This window comes from Myotis daubentonii, chromosome 2 (assembly GCF_963259705.1).
Source record: "Myotis daubentonii chromosome 2, mMyoDau2.1, whole genome shotgun sequence".
In the NCBI taxonomy this organism is placed as follows: Eukaryota; Metazoa; Chordata; class Mammalia; order Chiroptera; family Vespertilionidae; genus Myotis; species Myotis daubentonii.
Window position 1 is genome coordinate 26,571,420 of NC_081841.1, and position 23,707 is coordinate 26,595,126.

The 23,707-nt window shown below is 39.4% G+C and overlaps 1 protein-coding gene across 1 annotated transcript in view; it reads right to left on the reverse strand.

Annotated features, from left to right (window-relative positions):
- Positions 1-23,707, reverse strand: part of GRIN2B (glutamate ionotropic receptor NMDA type subunit 2B) — a 429,133-nt gene that overhangs the window by 107,307 nt on the left and 298,119 nt on the right. The window contains exon 4 of the mRNA XM_059682258.1: positions 201-315. Coding sequence (XP_059538241.1) covers positions 201-315 — 115 coding nt within the window. The remainder of the gene's footprint in view (positions 1-200; positions 316-23,707) is intronic.

Below are 23,707 nucleotides of genomic sequence, written 5' to 3' on the forward strand. Positions count from 1 at the left end.
AATAATCGTTTGATTAACCAACAGAGCAAGAAAATGAAGATACAAGTTTAAGAAATAGCTTCTTCTGTGTTCTCAAAGTATTGATTTCTTGTTCCCTGCCTCAGAGAGCAAAACCAAGAAACTGCTTTCATTTAATGTTTTGCAAACTTTCCACCCCTTCCTCTCTAGTGTGCTTGAGAATTGCCAAAGACATGTCCTACCCTCTCCCACTTCCTCTCCTTGTTCAGAAGGATTATCACCAGTTTCGGGTGCATCTGGTAGCCATCTTCACTGAAGGACAGATTTCTCCCCTCAAAAGTGACATTGATCAGATACCTGTGAAGATAAAATAAAAGAAAGGTTAAAAGTATGAAGAACGTATGTCAAGAACATGATAGCTAGAAAGAAAGAGACAAAGGTGGATGGAGATAAACACATAGATAGATATATAAATACCATGTGGAAACGTGGTACCCCTGGAACTTTTGATTACTCAATAGAGTCATCAACTTTTCACATCATAGGAATAATACGAGAAGTTAATAATCTGAAATAAGGGCACCATGTTTGAATTTAGTTTATAGCTATGACTTTGAGCAAATCACTTAGCCTTTTGAACATCACTCTTCTTTTTTACCTACAAAAATGGGGTAATAAAGAAATCTACTTTATTAGGTTTACACAGCTTAAATGAGATAACTCACCATGGGACCTGGTGCATAGTGAACCCTCATTATGTTAACAATTATTTTTAAAAGCAGTGGATTAAAGGTGGCAGAAACAAGAAAAGAAAATGGGAATGTGCCATGGCAACTTTCTGCTAAGAAAGGTGGCATATTGGAGCTTAGGCTCTCTCCCCCTACCAGAGATATTCATAGGCTTTTGAACTCCTGCTAAGATCCAGCCTAGCCCATACTTCTAAGAGATGTGAGATGAGTCTAGTAGTCCAGGATCTTGTTCCACAAGATGCACCTGGGGACCAGGGCTATTGTACTGTACACAATGAACAGAAAATGCTGGGGGCAAAGGGGGAATGAGGGAGAGGCATTTCACAGAGAGTTTTAGGCACAGGCTCATAAATTAGCAGAAACTCTGGAAATAACTAGAGTCAGACCAATGAAATTGTCTTTCTCTCCAACACCTGCACCTACACTCACGCCATCTACCCTGTTGGCCACTCTGATCTGTTGAAGAGTTCCCTCATTGGAAATTTCCATAGGCATGCTCATTACAACCAAATTAGTTCAACCGTGCTGACAGTAATTCATGTCCCTTTACCATAAGGGCCCAAGGAATCAATAATGATTAGCTCTGTGTGTCCACAAGACATGCTACTCTGGAGCCTCAGCCTGATGCTACTGTGAGATGTGTCTCTGCTAAGAAGCAAAGAGGGTATCTTATCACTGACATGAGGTCCTAAAGGGCTTTGGAGATATGGCCAACAATGACTTCCTAATATTACACTGAAGGGGAGAAGAAGAAAGCATCAGGAGGCAACTTAAAGTTGTATTAATTGAATTATCTTAAGCCAATGATGTTATAAATATCTAAAGGGTCCTTGGCAGAAAAGAGGTTCCACATCCCTGGCTTAGGCAATGGTAAAGATGATTAGGCATCATAAGCCAAACTCTCATGTATTTCTTCTCACTTTTAGGGCTGCCTGGGATCTTTTAAGCCTCTCATTCTCTGGTCTTGTGTAGCTTCACAATGTAACCAGGAGGAACCCCTAAGATAGATCCTAGAATCTCAGAATTCAAAGAAACATACATCAACTAGCTCACCACTTCTTGCAGTTTATACTTCCTGTGTATAGCATCATAAACTTGGGCCTCACAGCTCTTTTTGAATACTCCCACAGATGGGGAGTTCATCACTACACTCCACCCTCAAGGTAGCCATCTCACTGCTGCCCTGCAAGCCCTTGAGCCTGGTCTCCTCCTTAGATATTATACCATTTTGTTCTACTCCTTCTTTCACATGAGAGCTCTTGAAGTATTTGAAGACATTTCTCATGCATCCCTAATAAAATAATATTAATCTTTGAAGAAAGCTTACGCTCATTTAAGTTGCACACTTTTAATGAGATCGGTAAGAGAGTCTGGATTATTTGTCCAATGTTCCACAGCTAATTGGAAGCAGAAATAACATTTTAAGCCACATTCCCAGTCCCATGTCCTCTCTCCCGTACCATCCTGATTCTCATATGCCACATTGGGTTTAGTATCCCCAGATCCTTCATGTAGTTATCATATGCTATGACTTCAAGTTCCCTCCATTATCCCTTGGCTGCTCTCTCTGGGCATTTCCAATTGATAAAAGTGTAGCACCCCTAATTCAATCCAGTGCTCCACATGGCATGCTTCCCCTCCATACCCTGCACTGCTCCTCATCTCTTACTCAGTGATGCTTGCTCAAGCCCATCACTAGTTAGAAGATAAGAGTCATGTCTCCTAAAGTTTTCAATAATTTCAACCAAATCCCTATATCATTCATTTCAGGGAATATAATTACAAAGGTATAAAATAAAATATTTTAACAAACCAGAATCTGAGTACACAACATAATTTACTTGTGAAATATGTTGTTACTACAACAACACTGCATTGGTTAGAATAATTTCTAGAAATATTCAGAGGTTTATAAGATGTAACAAATTTACTTTCATTTCTTTTTTAGAAGAAAACAATAAAGGGGAAGACAAAGGAGGAAAGAAGAATAGGAAGGAAGAAGGGGAAAGAGAGAAGGGAGGGAGGAAAGGATAACTGGGGGGGAGGGAGAAAGGGAAAGAGGGAATAAGAGAGGGAGGGAGATAAATAAATTACTTCTATCACTCTGATAATTCTGAATTTATCTAAAACAGCACTGAGAGTATTTAAAAGAAAGTGTCCACTTCAGAAGGCAATTATAAAAGTGAAATTCAAGAAAGAATTCAAGTAATAGGCAGCATGAATGGAATAAGTAAATAGCCTCTCATTATAATTTATTTGAAGGGGACAGCATTGAATTCAGTGTATAAGTTGAGAAACTCAAACTTTGAGAAAATAAACCGCTAACAAGCAATATAATTGACCTTCAGTTAAATTTCTTTAGTTATTTTTGCTCCAGATCCTCTGATTTTCCTTATAAATTTTTCTCTTTCTGAGATATTCATCTTCTTCCATCTCAACAGGTTTGTTTTATTTTATCTAGGTATTTCTTGCATATTTTACACTTATCAAAAATATTTAAAATTGTATGATAATATAGAAAATATTCTTCACCAAAGTATTCTTTAATCATTAATATCTGTTAGTACTACTTAGATTAATCATTTACATTGTGTTTTTTCTGAGTAACTCCCTCTGACATGCCAACATTTAGTTATTAGTGAGGAGCTTACAAATATTCACCCGCCTTGCATAAGAATTCCCACTGGTAATGAAAATTGTGGTCATTTCTAGACATGTGACCTTGGCACCTGAACCTCAGCTTTTCTTCTTTAAATGGAAATACCATTTTTACTTCCAGTTTATCAGATACGGCTATTGTGATGATCACATGAAATAGTGAATAAGAAGACTATGTAAAATATGATATAAATAAAGCTTATACAATAAAAAGACATTCAGAAAAAGAATACAGTGGCATGATTTGACTACCTATCTTATTTTAGACTTCAGGAAAAGTGTGATGATTGCATTTAACAAGACTCAATTATCAACGGAACACAGTGGAGGAATGGAGATTGCATTCCACATATGGAAGATACACTAGGTCAAGTGGTGATATTAATCAATTTAACTTTCCATAAAACATGAAATCTCCCATCTTTGCATCTGACTGCACTTTGTCAATTTTGAATATGACTTAAAGCCTTAACAGTTCCAGGTGCAACCCTCGCTAAAGGGCTAAACTATAAGATTTAGAGATACCATTGCTATTTTGTCTTACTTTAAATGTGTTGTCCTCAGTATGCAATCAGAAAGCCTTGCTTCAAGTGGCAGCCAAATTCAGATGCTCTGCCTATAAGACTCTAATCTGCTGAAAGCCTTATCAAGGTTTGGTATTTAAAAACTAGTGCTTGATTTGTCTCCGGGATGTAGTTTGACCAACAAGAACCCTGATGGCCTGTCTCAAAAGTTCGAACATTACATAAATCTCAAATTGCTAGAAATAGAAGAAAACTCAGAAATTATCCATTGATAACTCTACTTTTAGAAAGGAGAAAATAGGTCCTAAGTTGCTACCCAACTTTCCGAGGTGAACTTGACCTGCTTGTTCAGGACTTCTGATAGTCAGTTCATGGTTCTCTCTGCTGCATCACCAAGTGAAGTGAAAGCAGGTTTGCAGAGCCCCAGATGTGCATTTTAGTATTCTCATGTCACATGTGCCCTAGACTAGATAGATCCCTAATATGGATTGCATAAAATAAAATCCATCTCATTTCCCCCTTGACTCCTGCTTGTAAAGAACTTCAGAACCCTGAAGGGCTCAGAGCCAATATATTTGCTTTTTATTGCCAAAGTCATACTCCAGTAGGTTTAACAGGGTCAAGCTGAGGTGAAAAGCCCTTGTGTCTCTTTGACTTTGACCATGACACTCAGAGCTCATCCACTGCACCACGTTGATACCTAAAGCAATGATTTAGCAGTATGCCCCATGTGGGAGGTGTCCCAAAGGGCTCAGCTAGAATTTTCACAGCAAACCAAAGTCCTGGCACCAACAATGCTCATTTTGCCTTCCATTGGTACAAGGCTCTAGATTTTTTGTTGTTGTTAATGTACATTAATGTGATAATAAGATAAGTAAGTTACTTATCTCATCCAATCCTTTCATTTTCAGATAAAGTCCAGAAGTGTTTGGTGGCTTTGCTGGAGACAGGATCCAGGGGTCCTCACCCCCCACTGCAGCACTCTGTCCACTCACCACCATGCCTCAAAAATGTTGAAATCATTCACAGCTCTGAGTTTCCATTCTCCAGTTATTATGAGAGAGCAATAAAGGAACACAGTTCCAAGCAGGAGACTTGAATTCTTGAGCCCTTGTTTATAATGTTCCTGCTCTGAAAAATCTACAACTATAATCATGTCTTTGGTGTGTCACTTACCTTTTAAAGCCATCAGCTCTATCACCTATAAAATACCATAGTACCTACCTGATGAGGGAAGTTCAGGGATGCTCCTTTGACATGCTCTCTGTCTCTACATTTCATCTGATTAATGCTGTGGCTATATATACTAATAAAAGGATAATTAGACCAGGTTGACCGGATGTCTGACTTTCTTCTGGACAAAGCCATGGTGGTGGGGGCTGAGGCAGAGGCAGTTAAGAGTGATCAGGCCAGTAGGGGAGGGCAGTTGGGGCCTCGATCAGGCCATCAGGGGGTTAGGGGCGATCAGGCAGGCAGGGAAGGGCAGTTAGGGGTGGACAGGCAGGTAGGCAGGCAGAGGTGATTAGGGGCAATCAGGCAGGCAGGCAGAGGCAGTAAAGGGTGATCAGGTAGGCAGGCAGAGAGTTTAGGGTGACCAGGCAGACAGGCAGAGGGGTTAGGGGCAGTTAGGCAGGCAGGCAAGTGAGGAGGTAGGAGCCAGCAGTCCAGATTGCAAGAGAAATGTCCAACTGCTGGTTTAAACCAGCAGTCGGACATCCCCTAAGGGGTCCCCAATTGGAGAGGGTACAGGCTAGGCTGAGGGAACCCCCTCCCACTTCACGAATTTCATGCACCAGGCCTCTAGTTACATTATTAAACTCCACCAATGGCAAAACTGCAGATTTTCAAAAACTCTTTCCCTGGTCTCTTTTTAGAAATTACTATTTTTGCCCTGGCTGGGTGGCTCAGTTGGTTGGAGTGACATGCCATACACCAAAAGGTGGTGGCTTCAATTCCAGGTCCAGGCACAATTCCAGGTTTTGGGTTCCATCCCCAGTTGGAGTGCATTCAGGAGGCAACTGGTTGATGTTTCTCTCTCTCCCTTCCTCTGTCTCTAAAATTAATTTTTAAAATAACATATCCTTGGTTGAGTATTGAAAAAATAGAGATTGCCATTTTTGTGGACATGTCTTCTCTTGAAAGAGTAGAAAACAATTTCCAAAAGGATTAGAAATAGTGAACTTTAAATCATTTAAAAGCTCCCTAATTAGAGACCAGTACTGAGAGAAAAAGGTAAGGATATTTAAAAAGTAGATGTTTGATGTTACAGTTTGGTAGACTAAATAGAAATTTCTGACTTTCCCCCCCAACTTGAAAATTCATAATTATTAAAATGAACCCCAAACAACAAATCCAGTGTAATGCTGTCACTGTGGCAGACCACATTCAAGAAACAATTCTCCTCTGGCCTTACCAATGGGACCTTCTGGGTCAAACCCATAGAAATATCTCATTAGTAAGATATCCTAAACTCAAATGACTGACATAGGCAATGCCCCAAAATGCTGGTAGAAAGAAAATAAGGAAAAAATAGTCATTGGAAGAGGAAAGGAATGCAGTATGCAACACACACACACACACACACACACACACACACACACACACACACACACCATCATCCCACCACCACCAGCAGTAGCAACAGTCAGTTCACGGTGGTATTTAAGAACAAGGATAGTGCATTCAGACCATCTCTACTCATATCCTAGATCCACAAGTTCCTAAGTTATGTGTCAGTGTTTTCAAGGCACATGAATTATTCTTGCCAACAATAGTTTTCTTCTTAAGGAAAAGGGATTTGCAGAAGTTTTAAAGGTTTCCTTTCACATATAATGTCATATATAAAAATATTAAATTATGCTGTTCTACAAAATAATTAGAAATAACAGTTTCCTAAGCTGTCAAATTCAGTCCTTTTCTCTTATTTCTGCAAAGTGATACCTAGTAGAGAACCTCAAGAAAAACGATTTTAAAGAGCAGATTGTAATATTAATTTATAATTACTTGAGACAGGTTAAAAATAGTTTGTCTTCCAGTAGATTACAATTTTTCTCTGAAATGCTATTTATACCATTAATTTATTTTGGTATAAAATAATTTATTTCAAATCATAAAAGGTTCAAGTCCAGATAGTCCACATCTTAGTTATTTAAATTCTAAATTCATAGTATTAAATGAATGAGATATTTAAATATCTTGAAGACTGACTTATACATTTAATAAACTTCCTCTCTCCTGCTGGTGGTGAGATTGTGCTTTGGCCTTTTAGCAATCTAGATTGAACTGCTGTCATTGAGGGGGAAATGGTGATGTGTCAATTCACCACCTACTGCAATGGAAAAGTCTTCTCATGCCCCTATGCCTAACAATGAAAAATTTCTGGGAGGTATTACCTGAATTCTGCATCATGACTGAATGCCATAAATTACTTTTTAAGAATGTATTTTTTTTATTGATTTCAGAGAGGAAGGGAGAGGGAGAGAGTTAGAAGCCTCAAGGACGAGAGAAAAGCTTTGACTGGCTGTCTCCTGCACACCCCCTACTGGGGATCGAGCCCGCAACCCCAGCATGTGTCCTGACTGGGAATCAAACCATGACCTCCTGATTCATAGGTCCACCCTCAACCACTGAGCAACACTGTCTGGGCTGAATTACTTTTATCTGAAATGCAAGAACATACAGAAGTATTGTGGGGCAGTGCCCAACAATCTCTGCTCTAATATAAGAAAGTAGAGTACATTAACCTTCCTCCAGAAAGATGGTAATCATTGAGTGGCCCTGCCACCAGCTGTGACAGCCTTGTATCTACCCATTTGTACCCTTTCACCAAATGGACTCAATGTGGAAGGCCACAGCCAGAGGACAATTCTCCTCTGAGCTTACTGATAGGTCCAACTGGTAGTATCAAGCCCAAAAGCTTATTCTCATTCGTAAGATATGTACTACACTGAACTGAATGAAAAGGCCTGGATAATGCCTCAAAATGCTTAGTGGTGAGAAATGAGTAGAAAGAAAATAAAAGCGAAAACAAAATAAGTGAAGCAAGAGGAAAGTAATACAGTATCACTCAGCAACAATAATAATAGGCCATGAAATATGGTAAGTAAGAGCAAGGACACTGCACTCCGATGATCAAGTCTTTCATCTACCAATTTGGAAACTGTGTTACCTAGAAATCATTTAAACTCTCTTTGCCTTTGTTTCTTCACCATAAAAATGTGACATAATAGTACCTATCTCATAGGATTATTGTGAGGATTAAATGATTCTGTACTCAGAAGACTTTGAACTGCACTTATCTGCCCCTGTACACATGAGCCTTATGTTTGAATTGATGTTGTTGTTACTATTATGATTACCTTTTTAATATATCACCTGGATATTAGAGAATGCAACAGTTTGCAGGAACTTTTGAATCACAGTCTAACCTTTCATATTTAGAGCTAAATACACTAAGGCCTGGGGAGATGCTGCCAAATCCTTGGTACATTAAATTCAAGTCTCCCAATTCATGGGCCTCCCAATTCAGGCATTCACAGGGGGTCTTGAAATATATCCCCTGCAGGTAAGGGGGGCCACTGAACCATCAGGATAGTACATGTCCCCTCATTCCCACAATATTCCAAACTACTAAGGCTTGGGAACATTTGTTTTTTCTACCATGATTAGTGACCTCTGTAAGGTATTTTGCAGTGGGGAATCACTTAATCATACTACTTCAATATAAAGCTCACTTCCCAAGGAAGGCAAAAGATGAGCTCATATCCCCATCATTTTAGTCTACAATAAATGACTCCTCAAAATGACCCCCATCTGACCTCCCAGAATCCAGCTTTAACACTATGTAATTCTCTTTAAAATTCCTTTGCAGGAGGCACACTCATCTTGAGTGTTCCTTAGAGAACTTAGCAATGCCACATTTTTATTCCAATTAATTAAGTGTGCTAAAGCTGTTTCTCATTCAGGGAACTGTGTATAGAACTCAGTAATGAAAAAGAAATCCTCCTTGTCCTCACCCACAACCCTTAGACACCTTTGCTATGAGCAAGACCTGCTAAGGTGCTACGGGAAACGCACTTTCTAGAGGCAGACAAGTGCAACTACCCAGTGGGAAGGAACCAAGTAATTCTTCTGGATAATGTTATTGCCGCTGGAGGTTTTTTCCTTTTAAGTTAATATTTCCCTGCTATGCATAAGTTAAAAATCACTTTTTGTTTTAAAAGCACTGAATAAAATTCCTTTCCTATAGATTACGTGTTCAGTATGCTGCAATACAGCCCGGTGCAGGCCATCCAAAGTCAGTGGTGGGACATTCCCAGAGAAAATGCCATAACAGCTCCAAGGCTAGCTGATCACTGAGTACATTGCTATTTCTTTTTTATGCCTAGGAATGATTTTAAGGTAAAGACTTGCCTTTCTGACACCCATTTTAGTTCACGAGCTAGCAATGCTATTCAGGGTCTAAGCCACAACCAGCTGAACAACGACTGGCAAAGAGTTCTCTAGGACATTCAACTTTGCCCTGAAGCCTCTTCCGTCTGGTGAGCTTTCCAACTTATTGAAAGAAACCCTGGGCAGGGAGAGCAAAAGTAGGTTTACAATTGTTCATATGGAAAATAACACAATGATTAATAAATAATAACACAAGAATAAGCTCTGTGTTTTGCATACTTGCAGCTGTAAACCTACTTTTGCCCCTCTATGCCCAAGAAGCCCTTGGTCTAGAATCCAAAGTGACCTGAGCATGATATCAAGGGAAATGAATAAGGAGGCCTTTCTCTTCCTTTTGGCCTTTCTCCAATGTTCTTAATTTGTTCTTCCCTGTACTGGAGTCCCTCTCTACTCTTTCTTATACCTTAAGCGGTCAACAAAATCAACACATTGGCAATACCTCCATACTCTCCCCTCCTACACCCTCTGTAGCTACCATATGCTTAATTTCACAACTCCCTCCAACAGCTCTACTACAGGGTGCAAAAGAGGTGAACAAACAAATTACTGAGAGGGCTTCAGTTGCAGGACTGAGAGTGGATGTTGTGAGGAATTAACATTCATGGGAAAAGGGTGCTATGGGAAAATCCTCCAGTAATTGTTGGCAGGGGATTTCTAGAAAGTCATATAATTGAATGTAAGGGGTAGAGGGTCAAAAGAGGAAGGGTATGCCAGAGACAGTGTATGGTTTCCAATAGACAGTACATGCATGATGCCTGGGTGAAGATTATGTCTTTAAGGGTCATGGGCATTCCATAATTATGTCATGCTACAATGACAAAGAGTGGTGAAGGCTATTGACTCATTCAGAACCACATCTCTGTTTTCAAAAGAGCCAGTTATGAACAACACCTGCCATGGGATAAAGTCCTTTCACATAGGACTTAAAATGATTTTTCCCTGGCCAGTGAGGCTCAGTAGTAGAGCATTAGCCCAAGGACCAAATGGTCTCAGGTTCAATTCCAGGTCAAGGACACAGGCCTGGGTTCTCTGGCCCAAGTCAGAGTACACTAATCAATGTGTTTCTCTCACATCTCTCTCTCTCTGTGTCTTTCTCTCTTTTTCTCTCTCCACCTCACTGCCCTCTACTCTCTCTGAAAATCAGTGGAAAAAATACCCTCAGGTTAAGATTAACTAAAAAATGAATTCTTGAGTCTAGGGTCCAAGGAAAGACCAGCAGAAAAAAACACACCCACATCCCAGCTGCAAAGTGGGATATAATATGGGAGTAGAGAAAGTGAAGTGTCAGGAAAATTAGCAACGAGGAATTTATTAGCGGGACTCCTATACCACAGTTTAAGACACAGCTTTCTGGGGCTAAAGTTAGTGGGAGGAGCCATCCCTAAAAGTATGACTGGGTTTGAAGATGCAGGAAATGTATACTAGTCAATAGTAAAAGGGATATCATAGACCTGAAAACAGTGAGATGAAGTGTGTAAATAAGAAGAATACACCAAGCTGAAACCGGTTTGGCTCAGTGGATAGAGTGTCAGCCTGCGGACTGAGAGGTCCCGGGTTCGATTCCGGTCAAGGGCATGTACCTGGGTTGCGGGCACATCCCCGGTGGGGGATGTGCAAGAGGCAGCTGATCGATGTTTCTCTCTCATCGATGTTTCTAACTCTATCTCTCTCCCTTCCTCTCTGTGAAAAATCAATAAAATATATTTTAAAAAAAGAAAAGAAGAATACACCAAGATGAAAACCATAATGGGAAGGTGCTGGTCAAACACCTGTGTTGTTTAGGAGTTGCTCTAACTCACAATCCTTTATGGCACTGTTTCTAGACCAGGTTAGAATACAGAGGTTGGGGGAAGATCAAACATGTTTAGTTAGTTAGTTAATTTTAGCTAGTGACTTAGTTAGACACCCGTTGGTCTTTTCGAGTATTCTAAAATGGGCTTGACCTTTGAGTCAGGTTTTAAAGCAAGGTGAGATCAAGAATGTTTCAAACCAAACTCATTTCCCTCTTCCCTCATCCTCAACAGGACAGCACCATGAACCCCAACTGCACCTTCCCAGGGAAGCTGAAAGAAACGTGTAATCATCTCTCCCTGCTGTACTGTGTGGGGGACAGAACTCTGCTGTTCCTCCTTTGTCAGGGAATCCTAGCTCTTTCTCTCTCTGTAGGGTGCTGTTTCCATGGAAACAGGATCTTTAATGCCTCTGAAATTACTGTGCATTTATACCATTAACTATTTGTTGACTAGGGCAGGTCACAAAGAGATTTATTTTCCAACCTGTGAAAGGTAATTCCAGTTTTTACATCTTTTTACTGCAATTACTTTTTAAAAAAGTAATTGACACCGATGCCCCTATTTCCTCACCAGAGCCCACTCCTTTTGCTTCTATCATTCTACTAAAACTGTTATTACAATGTATGTCATCAATAATCAAGGAAAAGTCAACAAAAATAAAATCAAATCAGTAGACTTTGCCTCATTGGCATTCTCCTTGACATTATAGAGTTTCTAAGAGTTGACACACCCAAGTTTTCAGCAACCCTTCTTTCACTTGTGTATTCTCTCTCCTTTTTCATATATTTTCACTTGAAACTCCCTAATTTCAGGGCCAAGACTTTTTACTCCTGTTCTCTCCCTCTGAGCATATTATCCATCAACACTCACCTCCACACCAAGGCCTCCAAAGTTGCTATCAGAGGCCCGTTTCTCTCTTGATCTTCAGTCTGATATTTCTGATTAGACCATTCTACCTGAGTGTTCTTATATCAGGTCAGACTTCACATAGCCCACACCAAGCCAGGTTGCTTTGTCTTTTGGCAACAAGTTACCACTCTTAGAGCTTTAAAATTCTGGCATAGCTTTGACTTCGCCCTCTCAGTTATAATTTCATCTTTACAATATGAAAAAGCTGGCTGTTCTTATGAGCTGCATTTTTACAACTAGTCAAATCAGTTAAGATGTCAGGTGTAGGTTAGCATTATATACAAAATAAGCTAATTGATATTTTCCCCCTTTTCAGAGTTTTGTATCCTTGAAGTACATAAATCTCATAGCTTTCTGGCCTATAAGCAATGTGAAACTGTTTGGAAGTCATATTTCTGCTCTGAGTCACTCAAAACCAACAACATAAAACTCTAACAATGTTACCATTCATTGAGCACATGCTAAGCTCTGTTCTAGATGTTTTGCATTATTTTAAATTCTCACAGCAGTGCTACAAAATAGTGGATCATATTATAATGAATGTCTAGGTTGGTGGCACTGGGAGTTGATCCCATTCAATTCTGAGTGAATCTAAAACCCATATTCCTTCTACTGCCTCACACTAAGAATAATGTTGTCCAGAGAAATAGTCAGCAGAGAGGGAAACAAAGAAGTCCAAGACCTCTAACTAGATATAACTAAAATCTAAACCCAGATCTGAATGGTTCCAGAGCCTGGGCTCTTAGTCACTATTTATACCACTAATCAGTAGTCCATCATTTGTTCTTAACTACCCCTAAGGCTAGCATCATAAGAGAGGTCTACAGGGAATAGAGCGAAACACTTAGTTTCTCTACAGACCTAAGAAAGACTAGAGCCACATTGGTGGTAGGAGACACATTCATAGAATAACCATAGAACTCCTGTTTCTAAGGGCTGTCGATCTGTCATATTTCACAAGGACTAACCCCAAAAAAGTGAAGAAATTGAATTAATTTGCCTTATAAGAAAACAGGAGACAAACCATAAAGCAGTCAGCTTGACTAGACTTATGGAGGAATTAATTCTTAGATCATGCTCTGGGAGGAAGTCAGTATAAAGGTCTACGACTATATTCTTGGAATTCTTGTCAGAAGCAGACAAGAGTTAGAATATTTATTTAGCTTAGTTAAGACTGGAAGAAAGTTTATCCTGGTTTGGCATAGAATATCCAAGCTCTCCCTGAACTTAAAATACAGTGTTAAAATATTTCTTTGGAGCTACAATCAACTCTCAATTACCCTCAATAAGGGATGCAGAACCATACTGATGATCTGGACAATCAAATACATAGATTATTCTTGGTGCATATCCCGCTGATCTCTTCATGGGTTTAAATTGTAGAACAGCCCCTTCCTCAGGCAATGCTTTCGTTACAGGTCCCATCAGACTACATTATCTCAGTTATTCTCCTTATCTATGATTTGCCTTCAATGCCTTCTTTGCTGGCTGCTTTTATTTACCTTTTCCCTTCTTTGAGGTGTTTTAGGAAATTCAGTACAGATCTCTATTCATTTCAGCCATTCTCAGGAGACCAACTCTTCCTGGAAGGGGGTGAGTCCCAATTCTATGCCTGTAGCCCTGACCTCTTTCTCATCTCCCACTTCCATCCCATGCTGGCCATTTCTACTTGCATTTCCGTTACAAACTCTTAGTGCTGGGAATGGATTTGTTTCATCCTTCCCCTCAAAACAGATGACTTTCTAATTTCCTCTCTCATTGAGTTAATATTTATCAAGTACATAGTAGAGATTCAAGTACATATTTAGCTTTATTCCTTTAGCTTTGAAATTTCCCAGGTAGCCCTGACATCTTCTTTTTCTTAGTTTCCCACACCCAACAAGTCCTTCCAAACACTCCTGCTTTTATAAAACAATTCTTGCATTTGTCCCTTCCTTCCTAGTCCAACTTTCATCCTCCTAGGTTAGGCCTTTGTCCCTTCATACCCAGATACCTCGGCCGTCTGCCTTATAGCAACTGCCTTCCACATTCTAAATGCCACTTGCACTTCATCTTACTCTAAGACTTCTCATTGCTATGTGACTTTTGTTCAAAAATCTCTAAGATTCAGTTAGATTAAACACCTGCCCTTATTCAAAGCATTCTACATCCTGGCCCCATCTCTGTTTAAGTTCTCTTGTCCTCTATATGAATCCTTGATAAAGACAGGTGGTTTTTCTTCACTGTCCCCTGAACATTACTTGTACTTTCCTGCCTCTTCCATTTTCTCTCAGTTGAGTGTAATTCAAATTTTGCTCATGCCTATGGACTCAGATAAATGTTTAGCCTTTCTCTACACCTTGACCATTCAAGGTCCCTTTCTCCTCTTCTCTACCCCTGCCCTTTCGAGCCTCCAGTCTACATTTCAGCATTTCATTTATTGTTGACCTGTCCTTTTTGCTCCAATTGTTACCTAACATATACTAGTATATGTGTCTGTATCCTGTCTTCCATGCTAGACAATATTCTATTAGAAGGTAAGAATCAAATATTGCCCTTCTATTATCCTTTACAGAATATAAATTAATGCCTTTCTTGTGGTAAGTTTTCAATAAATGCTTACTGATTTGTTTCGAACTTCCAGGAGACTAGTCTTAAAAGCCTTTCCTCTGTTTTCTCACTTCCCATTCCCACATCCACTCTTCTATGTCACTCTTCCTTTCTCTCCTCTCATTCTCTTACATACATATATACACACACACACAACTGACATTGCGAATTGATACCAGCACTGACTATAAATTCCCTGTGAAAAAAATTGACTATTTTGATAATTGATTTTTAAAAATAATAACTTCTAAAGGCTACATACTTATAATCTTTCTCTCTTTTCTAAAAAATGTATAAAACAAAATGTTGGGCTGACTTCAATCTTACAAGAGCTCTTTTTAAATTACTCCCCTTTGAATGTTCTTCTCATTATATTATCTATAAAAACATGTCTGCAACTTATTCAAATCTTATTCTATATGAAAAAAAGAATTAATATTGGTATTTCTGGCAATGATTTTTTTGGTTTGAAAAATAAAAACATTGGGGAATTCTAAAATATATGTAAAAAATAATATTTAGATGTTTTTTTACCCATGTAAATTCACTTTGTAAGTTTAGAAGCAGAGAAAAATAAAACTCATTTTGCTTATAACACTGAAATGAGAATATCTTTTAAAAAGAAACCAGAGAAAAATGGAGATTTAATTTGTTATTTGTTTTCTAGTATTTTTCAATTTAAAAAAAATATTTTTACTGATTTCAGAAAGGAAGGGAGAGGGGGAGAGAGATAGAAACATCAATGATGACACAGAATCATTGACTGGCTATCTCCCGCACGCCCCACACTGGAGATCAAGCCCACAACCTGGACACGTGTCGTGTCCTTACTGGAAACTAAACCATGACCTCCTGATTCACAGGTCAATGCTCAGCCACTGAACCACACCGGCCAGCCATATTTTTTCGATTTTTGAGAAAAATGAAAATATTCTCAGGGAGGGGGAGATACTTTTTCCTCAATGTTCATATGGTTAGGCACACACAAAATCCCTTTCTCACCCTTTCCCATTTTCCAGCTCCCCCCACACACAGCAAGAGCAGAAAACAAGGTCTGGTGAATATCAGATATTCACACTAAGATATTGTCTTCATTTGGCCCAACTCTTGATAACCCAGCATATCAATATCTGCAGAGATGTCTATGGGTCAGTGCAGATAATGAACAACGTGATTATTTCATGGATGGGAAATTAAGGGTTGAGAACAGTTCAGACTCTCTCCTTTGTAAATAACATGAGGACACAAAGGTTTAATCCCTGTGAAAAGCAGAGAGAAGTTAATTTGATTAACAGTTGCCTGAATTCCCTCAAATCATTGAGCACCCTAGCATAAGTTAGAGGAATTTAGTATTTGAGTGAATTTCCTTTCCTCTCTTCCAATTATTACCAGGTTGCTCTGATTATATGAAGTTAATATACATTCAATGTGCCTAGGGGAGAGAAGCAAAACAACTTGAATATGTTTGATTTTTCTATTACAAAAAGGGGGTTAGGGTGGGTGTATAAGACTGGAAAGAAATTGAGAGGAAGAGAAGATGAAACATGCAGCATGCAGGATAACATTTCCATGGCAACCACAGTACATGCATAGGGAACTGCCAAAATAAGTCATGATCCAAGATCCAAGTAAGTAGGTGTTGGTGGGAAGAGGAAATAAGAACTCAGCAATGGTCAGAAAGCTCCTAGAAGAGATGAATTATCTTTTCAAGTTTAACTCTTCTTCCCATTCCTTTTTCTAACCATACCCAAAGCTCCAGTTTAAGTGAGAATGCAACTCAACTGTGTCTGCTGCCAAACTCAAATTTTATCCCGGAGTGTCTTGGGATGATAGGAATGATGCCTAAGAGCCCTTAGTAAAGCCAAAAGAGAAAAATCTTGAGAGAGGTAAATAATTTCCCTGTAGCCATTAGTTTGATTTCCCAACTTTTTTCAGCAATTTTCACAGAAAAAAAATGTTTTAATTTTTTATAGGTGGCTTAAAGGGGGAAAATAAGATTGATGGAAATATTGTGGGATGTATAAAGATAGGTACAAAGTTTCTCTACATCAGTGGTCTAGGCTGCCTACCCATTGGTGAAACACAGGCAGAAGCTATTCGTAGACATAGTAAATATGTCTCTGGAACAATTAGATATTTGAAAAGATCTTTTCCTGAGACATTTAAAATTACCCAGAAAATAATATATAGTTCTTCCTTAACTTTAGGGGGTCACATGTAAGAATGATCAAGAAAGCCAGGATTTTTGTGCCCTCCCACTGCATGTGCACTACACTGGCTTCCCCACAGAGGTCTACATCAGGAGGCTGAACTGGGTCTCTGACACTTACTTGGGGAACCTGTTAACAATAAGGGTCTCTGGGCCACACCTCAGAGACAGGTATTCAGTATGCAGGAAGAGGGCCTGAGAGTATGCATTTTAAAGCTCCGTGGTGGTTATGCCATGAAGACAGACATGGAACTATCCATGAGGCACACTCCCCTCTTCCTGCTCTCTGGGACTCTCTGCCTCACTGAAGAGTGAGGAGGTGGGGAGCCTTTCCTCACTCCCAGGAGTGAAAGAATGATCCAGCCTGGCAGATAGGTGCCCCTCACACACTAACCAGGCCAGGAAAGTGTTATTCTGCAGTGAAAAATGAGTCGGAGGCCAGCACTGGTCACCAACTATTCCTGCTTAGGAGAGTTTGCTCTTAGAATTGCTTTCCTCTAAATGTTGGGGCGAGCAGAGAAAGAGGTGAACCAAGGAGAAAAAGAACATCATTCACCACAGTGAGCATAGATAGTTGTGAGATTAAAGATTATTAAAATAAATAGCAAAATTTTGAGTGAGAAATAAAAGCACTATTTTTTTTTTATTTTCCTATCAATCCACAGAGGTCCTTCCCTGAATTATAACGGTACCACAGAAACAACAGAAGGTTTGAGGCACCCTTGATATCACTGACCTTAAACTTAGTTCTCTTACCTTTCAATAACACCATCCTTCTTCTGATTCAGATTTATGGAACAAATATGAAGAATCTCTTCCCAAACTAACTAAATAATGTCTATAAAAATGTAAAATATACTTAGGCGAGGCATCTCACAAGAACAATGTCAAGTTTATGCAACACGTGATCATTAAGCCCTATTATATGTCAGGTACTGAGACTGGTCATTAAAATTGAGGTCTGTCTGATCTCCAAATTATTTTGTTGTTGTTGTTATTAATTCTCACCTCAGGATACTTTTCTTTCCATTGATTTTTAGAGAGAGTGGAAGGGAGGGAGGATGAGGGGGGGAGAGAGACACACATCAATTGATTGCCTCCTGCACACCCCGCAACCAGGACTGGGATAAAATCTGCAACCCAAGTACTTGCCCTTGACCTGTAATCAAACCTGTGGCCCTTCAGTGCACAGCTGGCACTCTAACCACACTGGCCAGGGCCAAATTATTCTTTTTAAACCTACTATGCTAACTCTTTCCCACAGTTTGGGGTTATTAAAAAATTAATACTGCTGACTACACGTCTTCTCTTGCCCTCTATTTCAATCCCCAAGTAGGCCCCAAGGACACATGGCATTATCACAGGGAAAAAACAAATGTCCTCTTCTGAGAAGATTTGAGAAACTTCTCCATTCCTTTGTCCAGAGGTGGGGAAGTGGGGAAAGTGAAGAAAGCCTTTACATGAGTTCAGTAAAGGATTATCTAATATATATATATATGAAGGGAGGGGGGGAGAGAGAGAGAGAGAGAGAGAGAGAGAGAGAGAGAGAGAGAGAGAGAGATTGCCTTTCCTTTTACTCTTATCCTTTCAAAAGATGTATGGATCCTTTTACTTAAAGAATGAAGAGTCTTTGAAGTGATTTTGAAGGCAAGGAACAAGGAGCTTGGTGTTTTGTGAAAAGCTGCAAAGGGATCTCTGAGATTTCCACATCGACCCCACTCAACTCACCAAGAGGAGACAACAGATAAGAAATAAGCATTTACTAAGAAAATAAAAGAACCTATATTTTCTGGGTGTGTCCCAACAGTCATATACATAGGACAGAAAACCACTGTATGAAATGTACATCACTTCCGCTCACCTATCTGCCCTTCCCTCCTCTCTGCCTTTCCAAATTTTGGCCTGGCACTGATATATCTCTCAGGAACATAACATAGTGAAAGGGGACCCAATATGGGGCACCGCTGAGAAGAGGAACACCCCAAAAATACAACGTGTTAAGTACTCTAACAGTCTTACAAGAAAACAAGAGCACAGAGGACACAAAGAAGCTGTGGGGGAAGGGCTTCACACAGGGGAGCTATTTTAGTGGGGTCTCAAAGAATGAGCTGTTTACTTAGGAGAGAAAAGAGAGATGAAGCTATAGCTGCAGGAGAGGCTGGAGAATAGGGAACAAGGTCACTGGAGTGGGGAAAAGCAGCAGCAAGTTTTAAGGGTGAAGAGAGAGACTGGGCCATTTGTGAATGTCTTAACACGATGCTCTATCCCAGCATTTTTCAACCTTTCTCATCTCATGGCACACATAAACTAATTACTAAAATTCTGCAGCACACCAAGAAAACATTTTTTTCCAATCTGACAAAATAACAGGTATAATTTTGAGTCATTCAGACTGGATGGCTATTGTTGTGTTGGCTATTGTCATTTTTTAATTTGACAATCTGAGGGAAGAGAGGTCAGTGCCCCTAACTAAACAGTCAGGTATTGCCTGTTTTAAAAATTTTTGTGGCACACCAGTGTGCCCTAGCATACTAGTTGAAAATCGCTGCTATATCATATCCTTATGAATACATATCCAAGAAAAGTTTTCAAACAGGGAAGATAAATTATACAATTAGTTTTTCTAATTAATTTTTTTATTATGAAAAAAATAATATTTGGCATGAAGACAAGTTAAAGGGGCCCCAGTATAGATAAGAGAAATAATGTGAATTTGAGACATAGTATTAGAAATGCTGATTGAATGCAGGACAATCTAAGGGACTATTGTGAACAGGGTGGATGGTTATGGAATGTGAAATGCAGTGAATATAACTGCACAAATTGCTCCCTCTCATAACAGGGAGAAGAGGTATAGCTCTGAGTTCTGTATGACACCTTGCATTTCTGACCTTTCTGATTTAACCACAACCTCCTTAGGATTTCGAGGTCAGTGGTGAACTGACTGGTTCTTATTATAACTGGAAGAGGATGGAGAAGGAAGCCTGGGAGAGTCAAGAAGGAAAGCGATCTTGGAGAATTAAGAAACACTTAGATGCAGCATAACCATTTTGTTTGCTTGAAGATCATGCTGGCAGGAGTGTGGAGAATGACCTGAGGGAGCCAGCATCCCAGGAATAACCTTTGACATGTCTGACAGAAGAGTGATTTAATACTTTGGGAACCCTCCTTTCTTTGGGTTTGAGAATTCTAATTCCTTTCACCTCTTGGAGTCCCTTTAACCATATCCGTTATTCTCACTCAGGCACTCTCAGAATCACTGCCATCTCTTTCATCTGGTGGGATATAAAATTACATGGTTGCCTCAGTAATTTTCCCCAAAGTCCACACCCTGACCTCCTTTCAAATGTTATCATGCAGAAATATCTGTGCATATAATTTGAAAACGTTGTCCAGGTGATTCTAAACTCTATCCCACCACACAGCTGCACTCCCACTGAAAATGTCTACTTTAATATGTGCCTGACCTACCCCGAATGAGAAGAAAGATTGCACACCAATTTGACACTTCAATGAACTCATATGGAGTCGGCTCCCTCTCATTACAGCATCATATTACAGGACCATGTTTAAGTCATGGCTCACTGCGATTCTCGGCTCTATTTGCAGTCCCCTTCCACCCTGTTTTTCTGCAAGTCAACTCTTCATTATCAGCACTAATGGAGGACAGGGAGGGCATACGTAACCAAAATCAACAGATAACTCTGAACCGTATTAGAGGCAAAGGGTTCAAAATTCTCCCCCATTGAGTCTTCTGCAGAGCTCCCATGATAAAGCAAAACTTAATAATGCTCTAGTTTTTCTCTTTGCTCCTCCACACCTGCTGATGGAAGTCCTAACAAGCTGCAAAATGACTGAATCTCAGCAGGAGGTAAAAGGGTGAAAAGCAAAAGACCTAGAAACTTCACAAAGTGGGTAATAAGTGACTGAATGACAGGCTCTTGGAAAATCAGGCTCTGGTTGATGAGGCTTATTTTTCCCCCAAAATGCAATGAGGAAGAATCATCAAGCAAGCTTGCTCCATGATGTAAATTCTGAGTTGCCATGAATTACTCGCACAAGTCAGGAGAGAGGCAAAGAATGAGAAAAGCCTCCATTTTCACTTCTTAAATGTGCAACCATAACCTTAAAACTCATCCAATTCAGGAAGCAGCTTGTCTCTAAATGTGAGGGGGGGGAGGGAAATACAGTCTATTGAGTCTATAAGGGCTTCTGACACACTCACAGATGGTGCAGTTAACATTTAGTTGAGCCCATGTCCCTACCCTTTCCCCCTTGTTACTCTACTGGCTTTGGGTAAAACCTGATTGCATCTTTCCTTTTATTCTAACCCGTTTTCTCTTCTGTGGGTGCTGCAGTCAATAGGGGGACTTTGTTTCATTTGACAGTGACATTCTGAGAATAGGAACTAGGGTGGGGAAGCCCTCATCCTCAAGTTTTTTCCCCCCAAGATTGTATTGAGGGTGGATGGTCAATGTTAACATTCATTAAATCTGTGCAGAAAGTATTTTCAGTACTTTCCTGGACATTAAAATAATTTCCTATGTTTCACTCTATAGAACAACAACAACAACAAACAGTTAACCTGCACCAACTCTATTGTTCTATAGTTAATTAAAGAAGTGAATGTTGATCCTAGAAAATGCATTTGGCTATGTTATACAGTATTTACTACTATTGGAAACTAAGAAGCTTCCGTACCCAACTCAACACATGCCTTTGAAATATGCACCAAACTTAACAGGTAAGAATCACTTCTCATCTCACATGTAGGATGATAAATAGACTCTAGCCACTCTCTCTCCTTAGGTATATAACAGTCCTAAACAAGAGCCTGGGGCAATATTCAGAAGTAACTGCAGTTACACAGAATAGCACCATTTCTTCCAGCTTCAGTGTTTAGCTGGAGGTCGCCTCCCCACATCAGTATCAGTCTTGCTCCATGGATTATGAGGCAATGAACGCACAATGTGTGCTGCTAAGTCTGCACATGCATGCTGTTCTGTACTGTTGGGGACTGATATGGGAAGAGGTAATTTTACATCCAGGAATGTCTCAAATTCCCAAAGAATTCCTACCTTGTGGAAACAATGTAACCTCCCAAAAGGAGAGTCTCTGTAGAAAAGCAAGGCATCAGGAAAAGAATTCCTTTGTGGAGACATACAAATAGTAGCTGAGGGCATTGTTTTGATAGCATGATCCTACTTTTGCATACAATAAATGACATGTGTGTCCATATAAAGAAAATATATTTACAACATATCTTTAAGCCTACAAGAAAATACCTCCAAATATTATCTCTGAGTGATAAAAATCTTTATATTCTTCCTATGCTCTATAAATTTCCAAATGTTTCTATAATGTACATGTATTACTTTTATATACAAAAAATTATATTTAAGAAAAAATATCTACTTTGGTCATCTGCACAGAATAATACATTTCAAATAAAAATTATTGTTGTAATATGTAGACACTTGGGAAAATATCTATACATCAAAATGTTGTCTGAAAAATATAATGAAAAATTTGGTACATGTTGTGATGGCAGTTGTATCAAAATAGGTAGGCACTGGTGAAAGGTTACCATAAAATTAAAGTATTTGTGCTATGGTGGTTGAGATATAAATTAATTTTCTTTTGTTTTCAATGTTTCTATCTATCTATCTTTTTTTAAATATATGTTCTATTGATTTTTTTACAGAGTGGAAGGGAGAGGGATAGAGAGTTAGAAACATCGATGAGAGAGAAACATTGATCAGCTGCCTCCTGCACACCCCCTACTGGGAATGTGCCCACAACCAAGGTACATGCCCTTGCCCAGAATCGAACCTGGGACCCTTTAGTCCATAGGCCGACTCTCTATCCACTGAGCCAAACCGGTTAGGGCAGTGGTTCTCAACCTTGGCTGCACATTAGAATCACCTGGGAATCTTTATAAATCCTGATTTCTGGGCCTCATCCTCCGGAAATTCTGTTTCTTTGTTATGGGGTGGGTCCACAACATTAGTAACAAAGAAACAGAATTTCCAGAGGATGAGGCCCAGAAATCAGAATTTTAAAAAGATTCCCAGGTGATTCTAATGTGCAGCCAAGGTTGAGAACCACTGGGTTAGGGCTATCTATCTTCTTTTTTTTTTAATGCAATTGGTACCATGGCTCATTTAGTCAGCTCTTAGAGACTAGAACCAAGTGCCTCAAGGAATGAAGGTAAGTGGCTCTGAGAGGTAAACTGGCAAAATTCAATGTATCATGGCTGACATGGGCTTGCATAGGACAATGAGGAGACAGTAGAGTTAAGAAGACCTAAGCTCAGACCCTACCTGTAGGACAGCACTTATTATGCAAACCTGGGGCAAGCTGGCCCTCTCTCCCAAACACCCATCAGTGCGGTGTTGTGCTAAGGGCTGTGGACAGAGTAACACATATATACTGTCTGGCACTAATAGGTAATTAATAAAAGGTTGCTACTAGGATCTCCTAAGTCTAAGTAGAGTAAGCATAACCTGGAGCTTTTATCAAGGTAATTTTTATGGATAAGAAATCTTTGAAAGAATCAAATAAATTAACATATACGAGTTGTTTAACAAAGAAAACTTTCTGTCTAAAGCCTATAAAAGAATAACAAATGTATATGAAGAACCAGTGACTTTTCTATCACTGTAGAGGTAAGAAATTCACCCGGAAGAACATGAAGAAAAGAAAACAAACAATTTTTTATCCAAATACATTTGGCAGGTAACACTATAGTTGATATCAATAATCATAACTTTAGTGACACCAGTACCTCCAACCACATAATTCACTCCTTTTTCTATGTTTCCAAATGTACCAGGGAATCTGTTTGTAACTGAACGGTGACAGCTC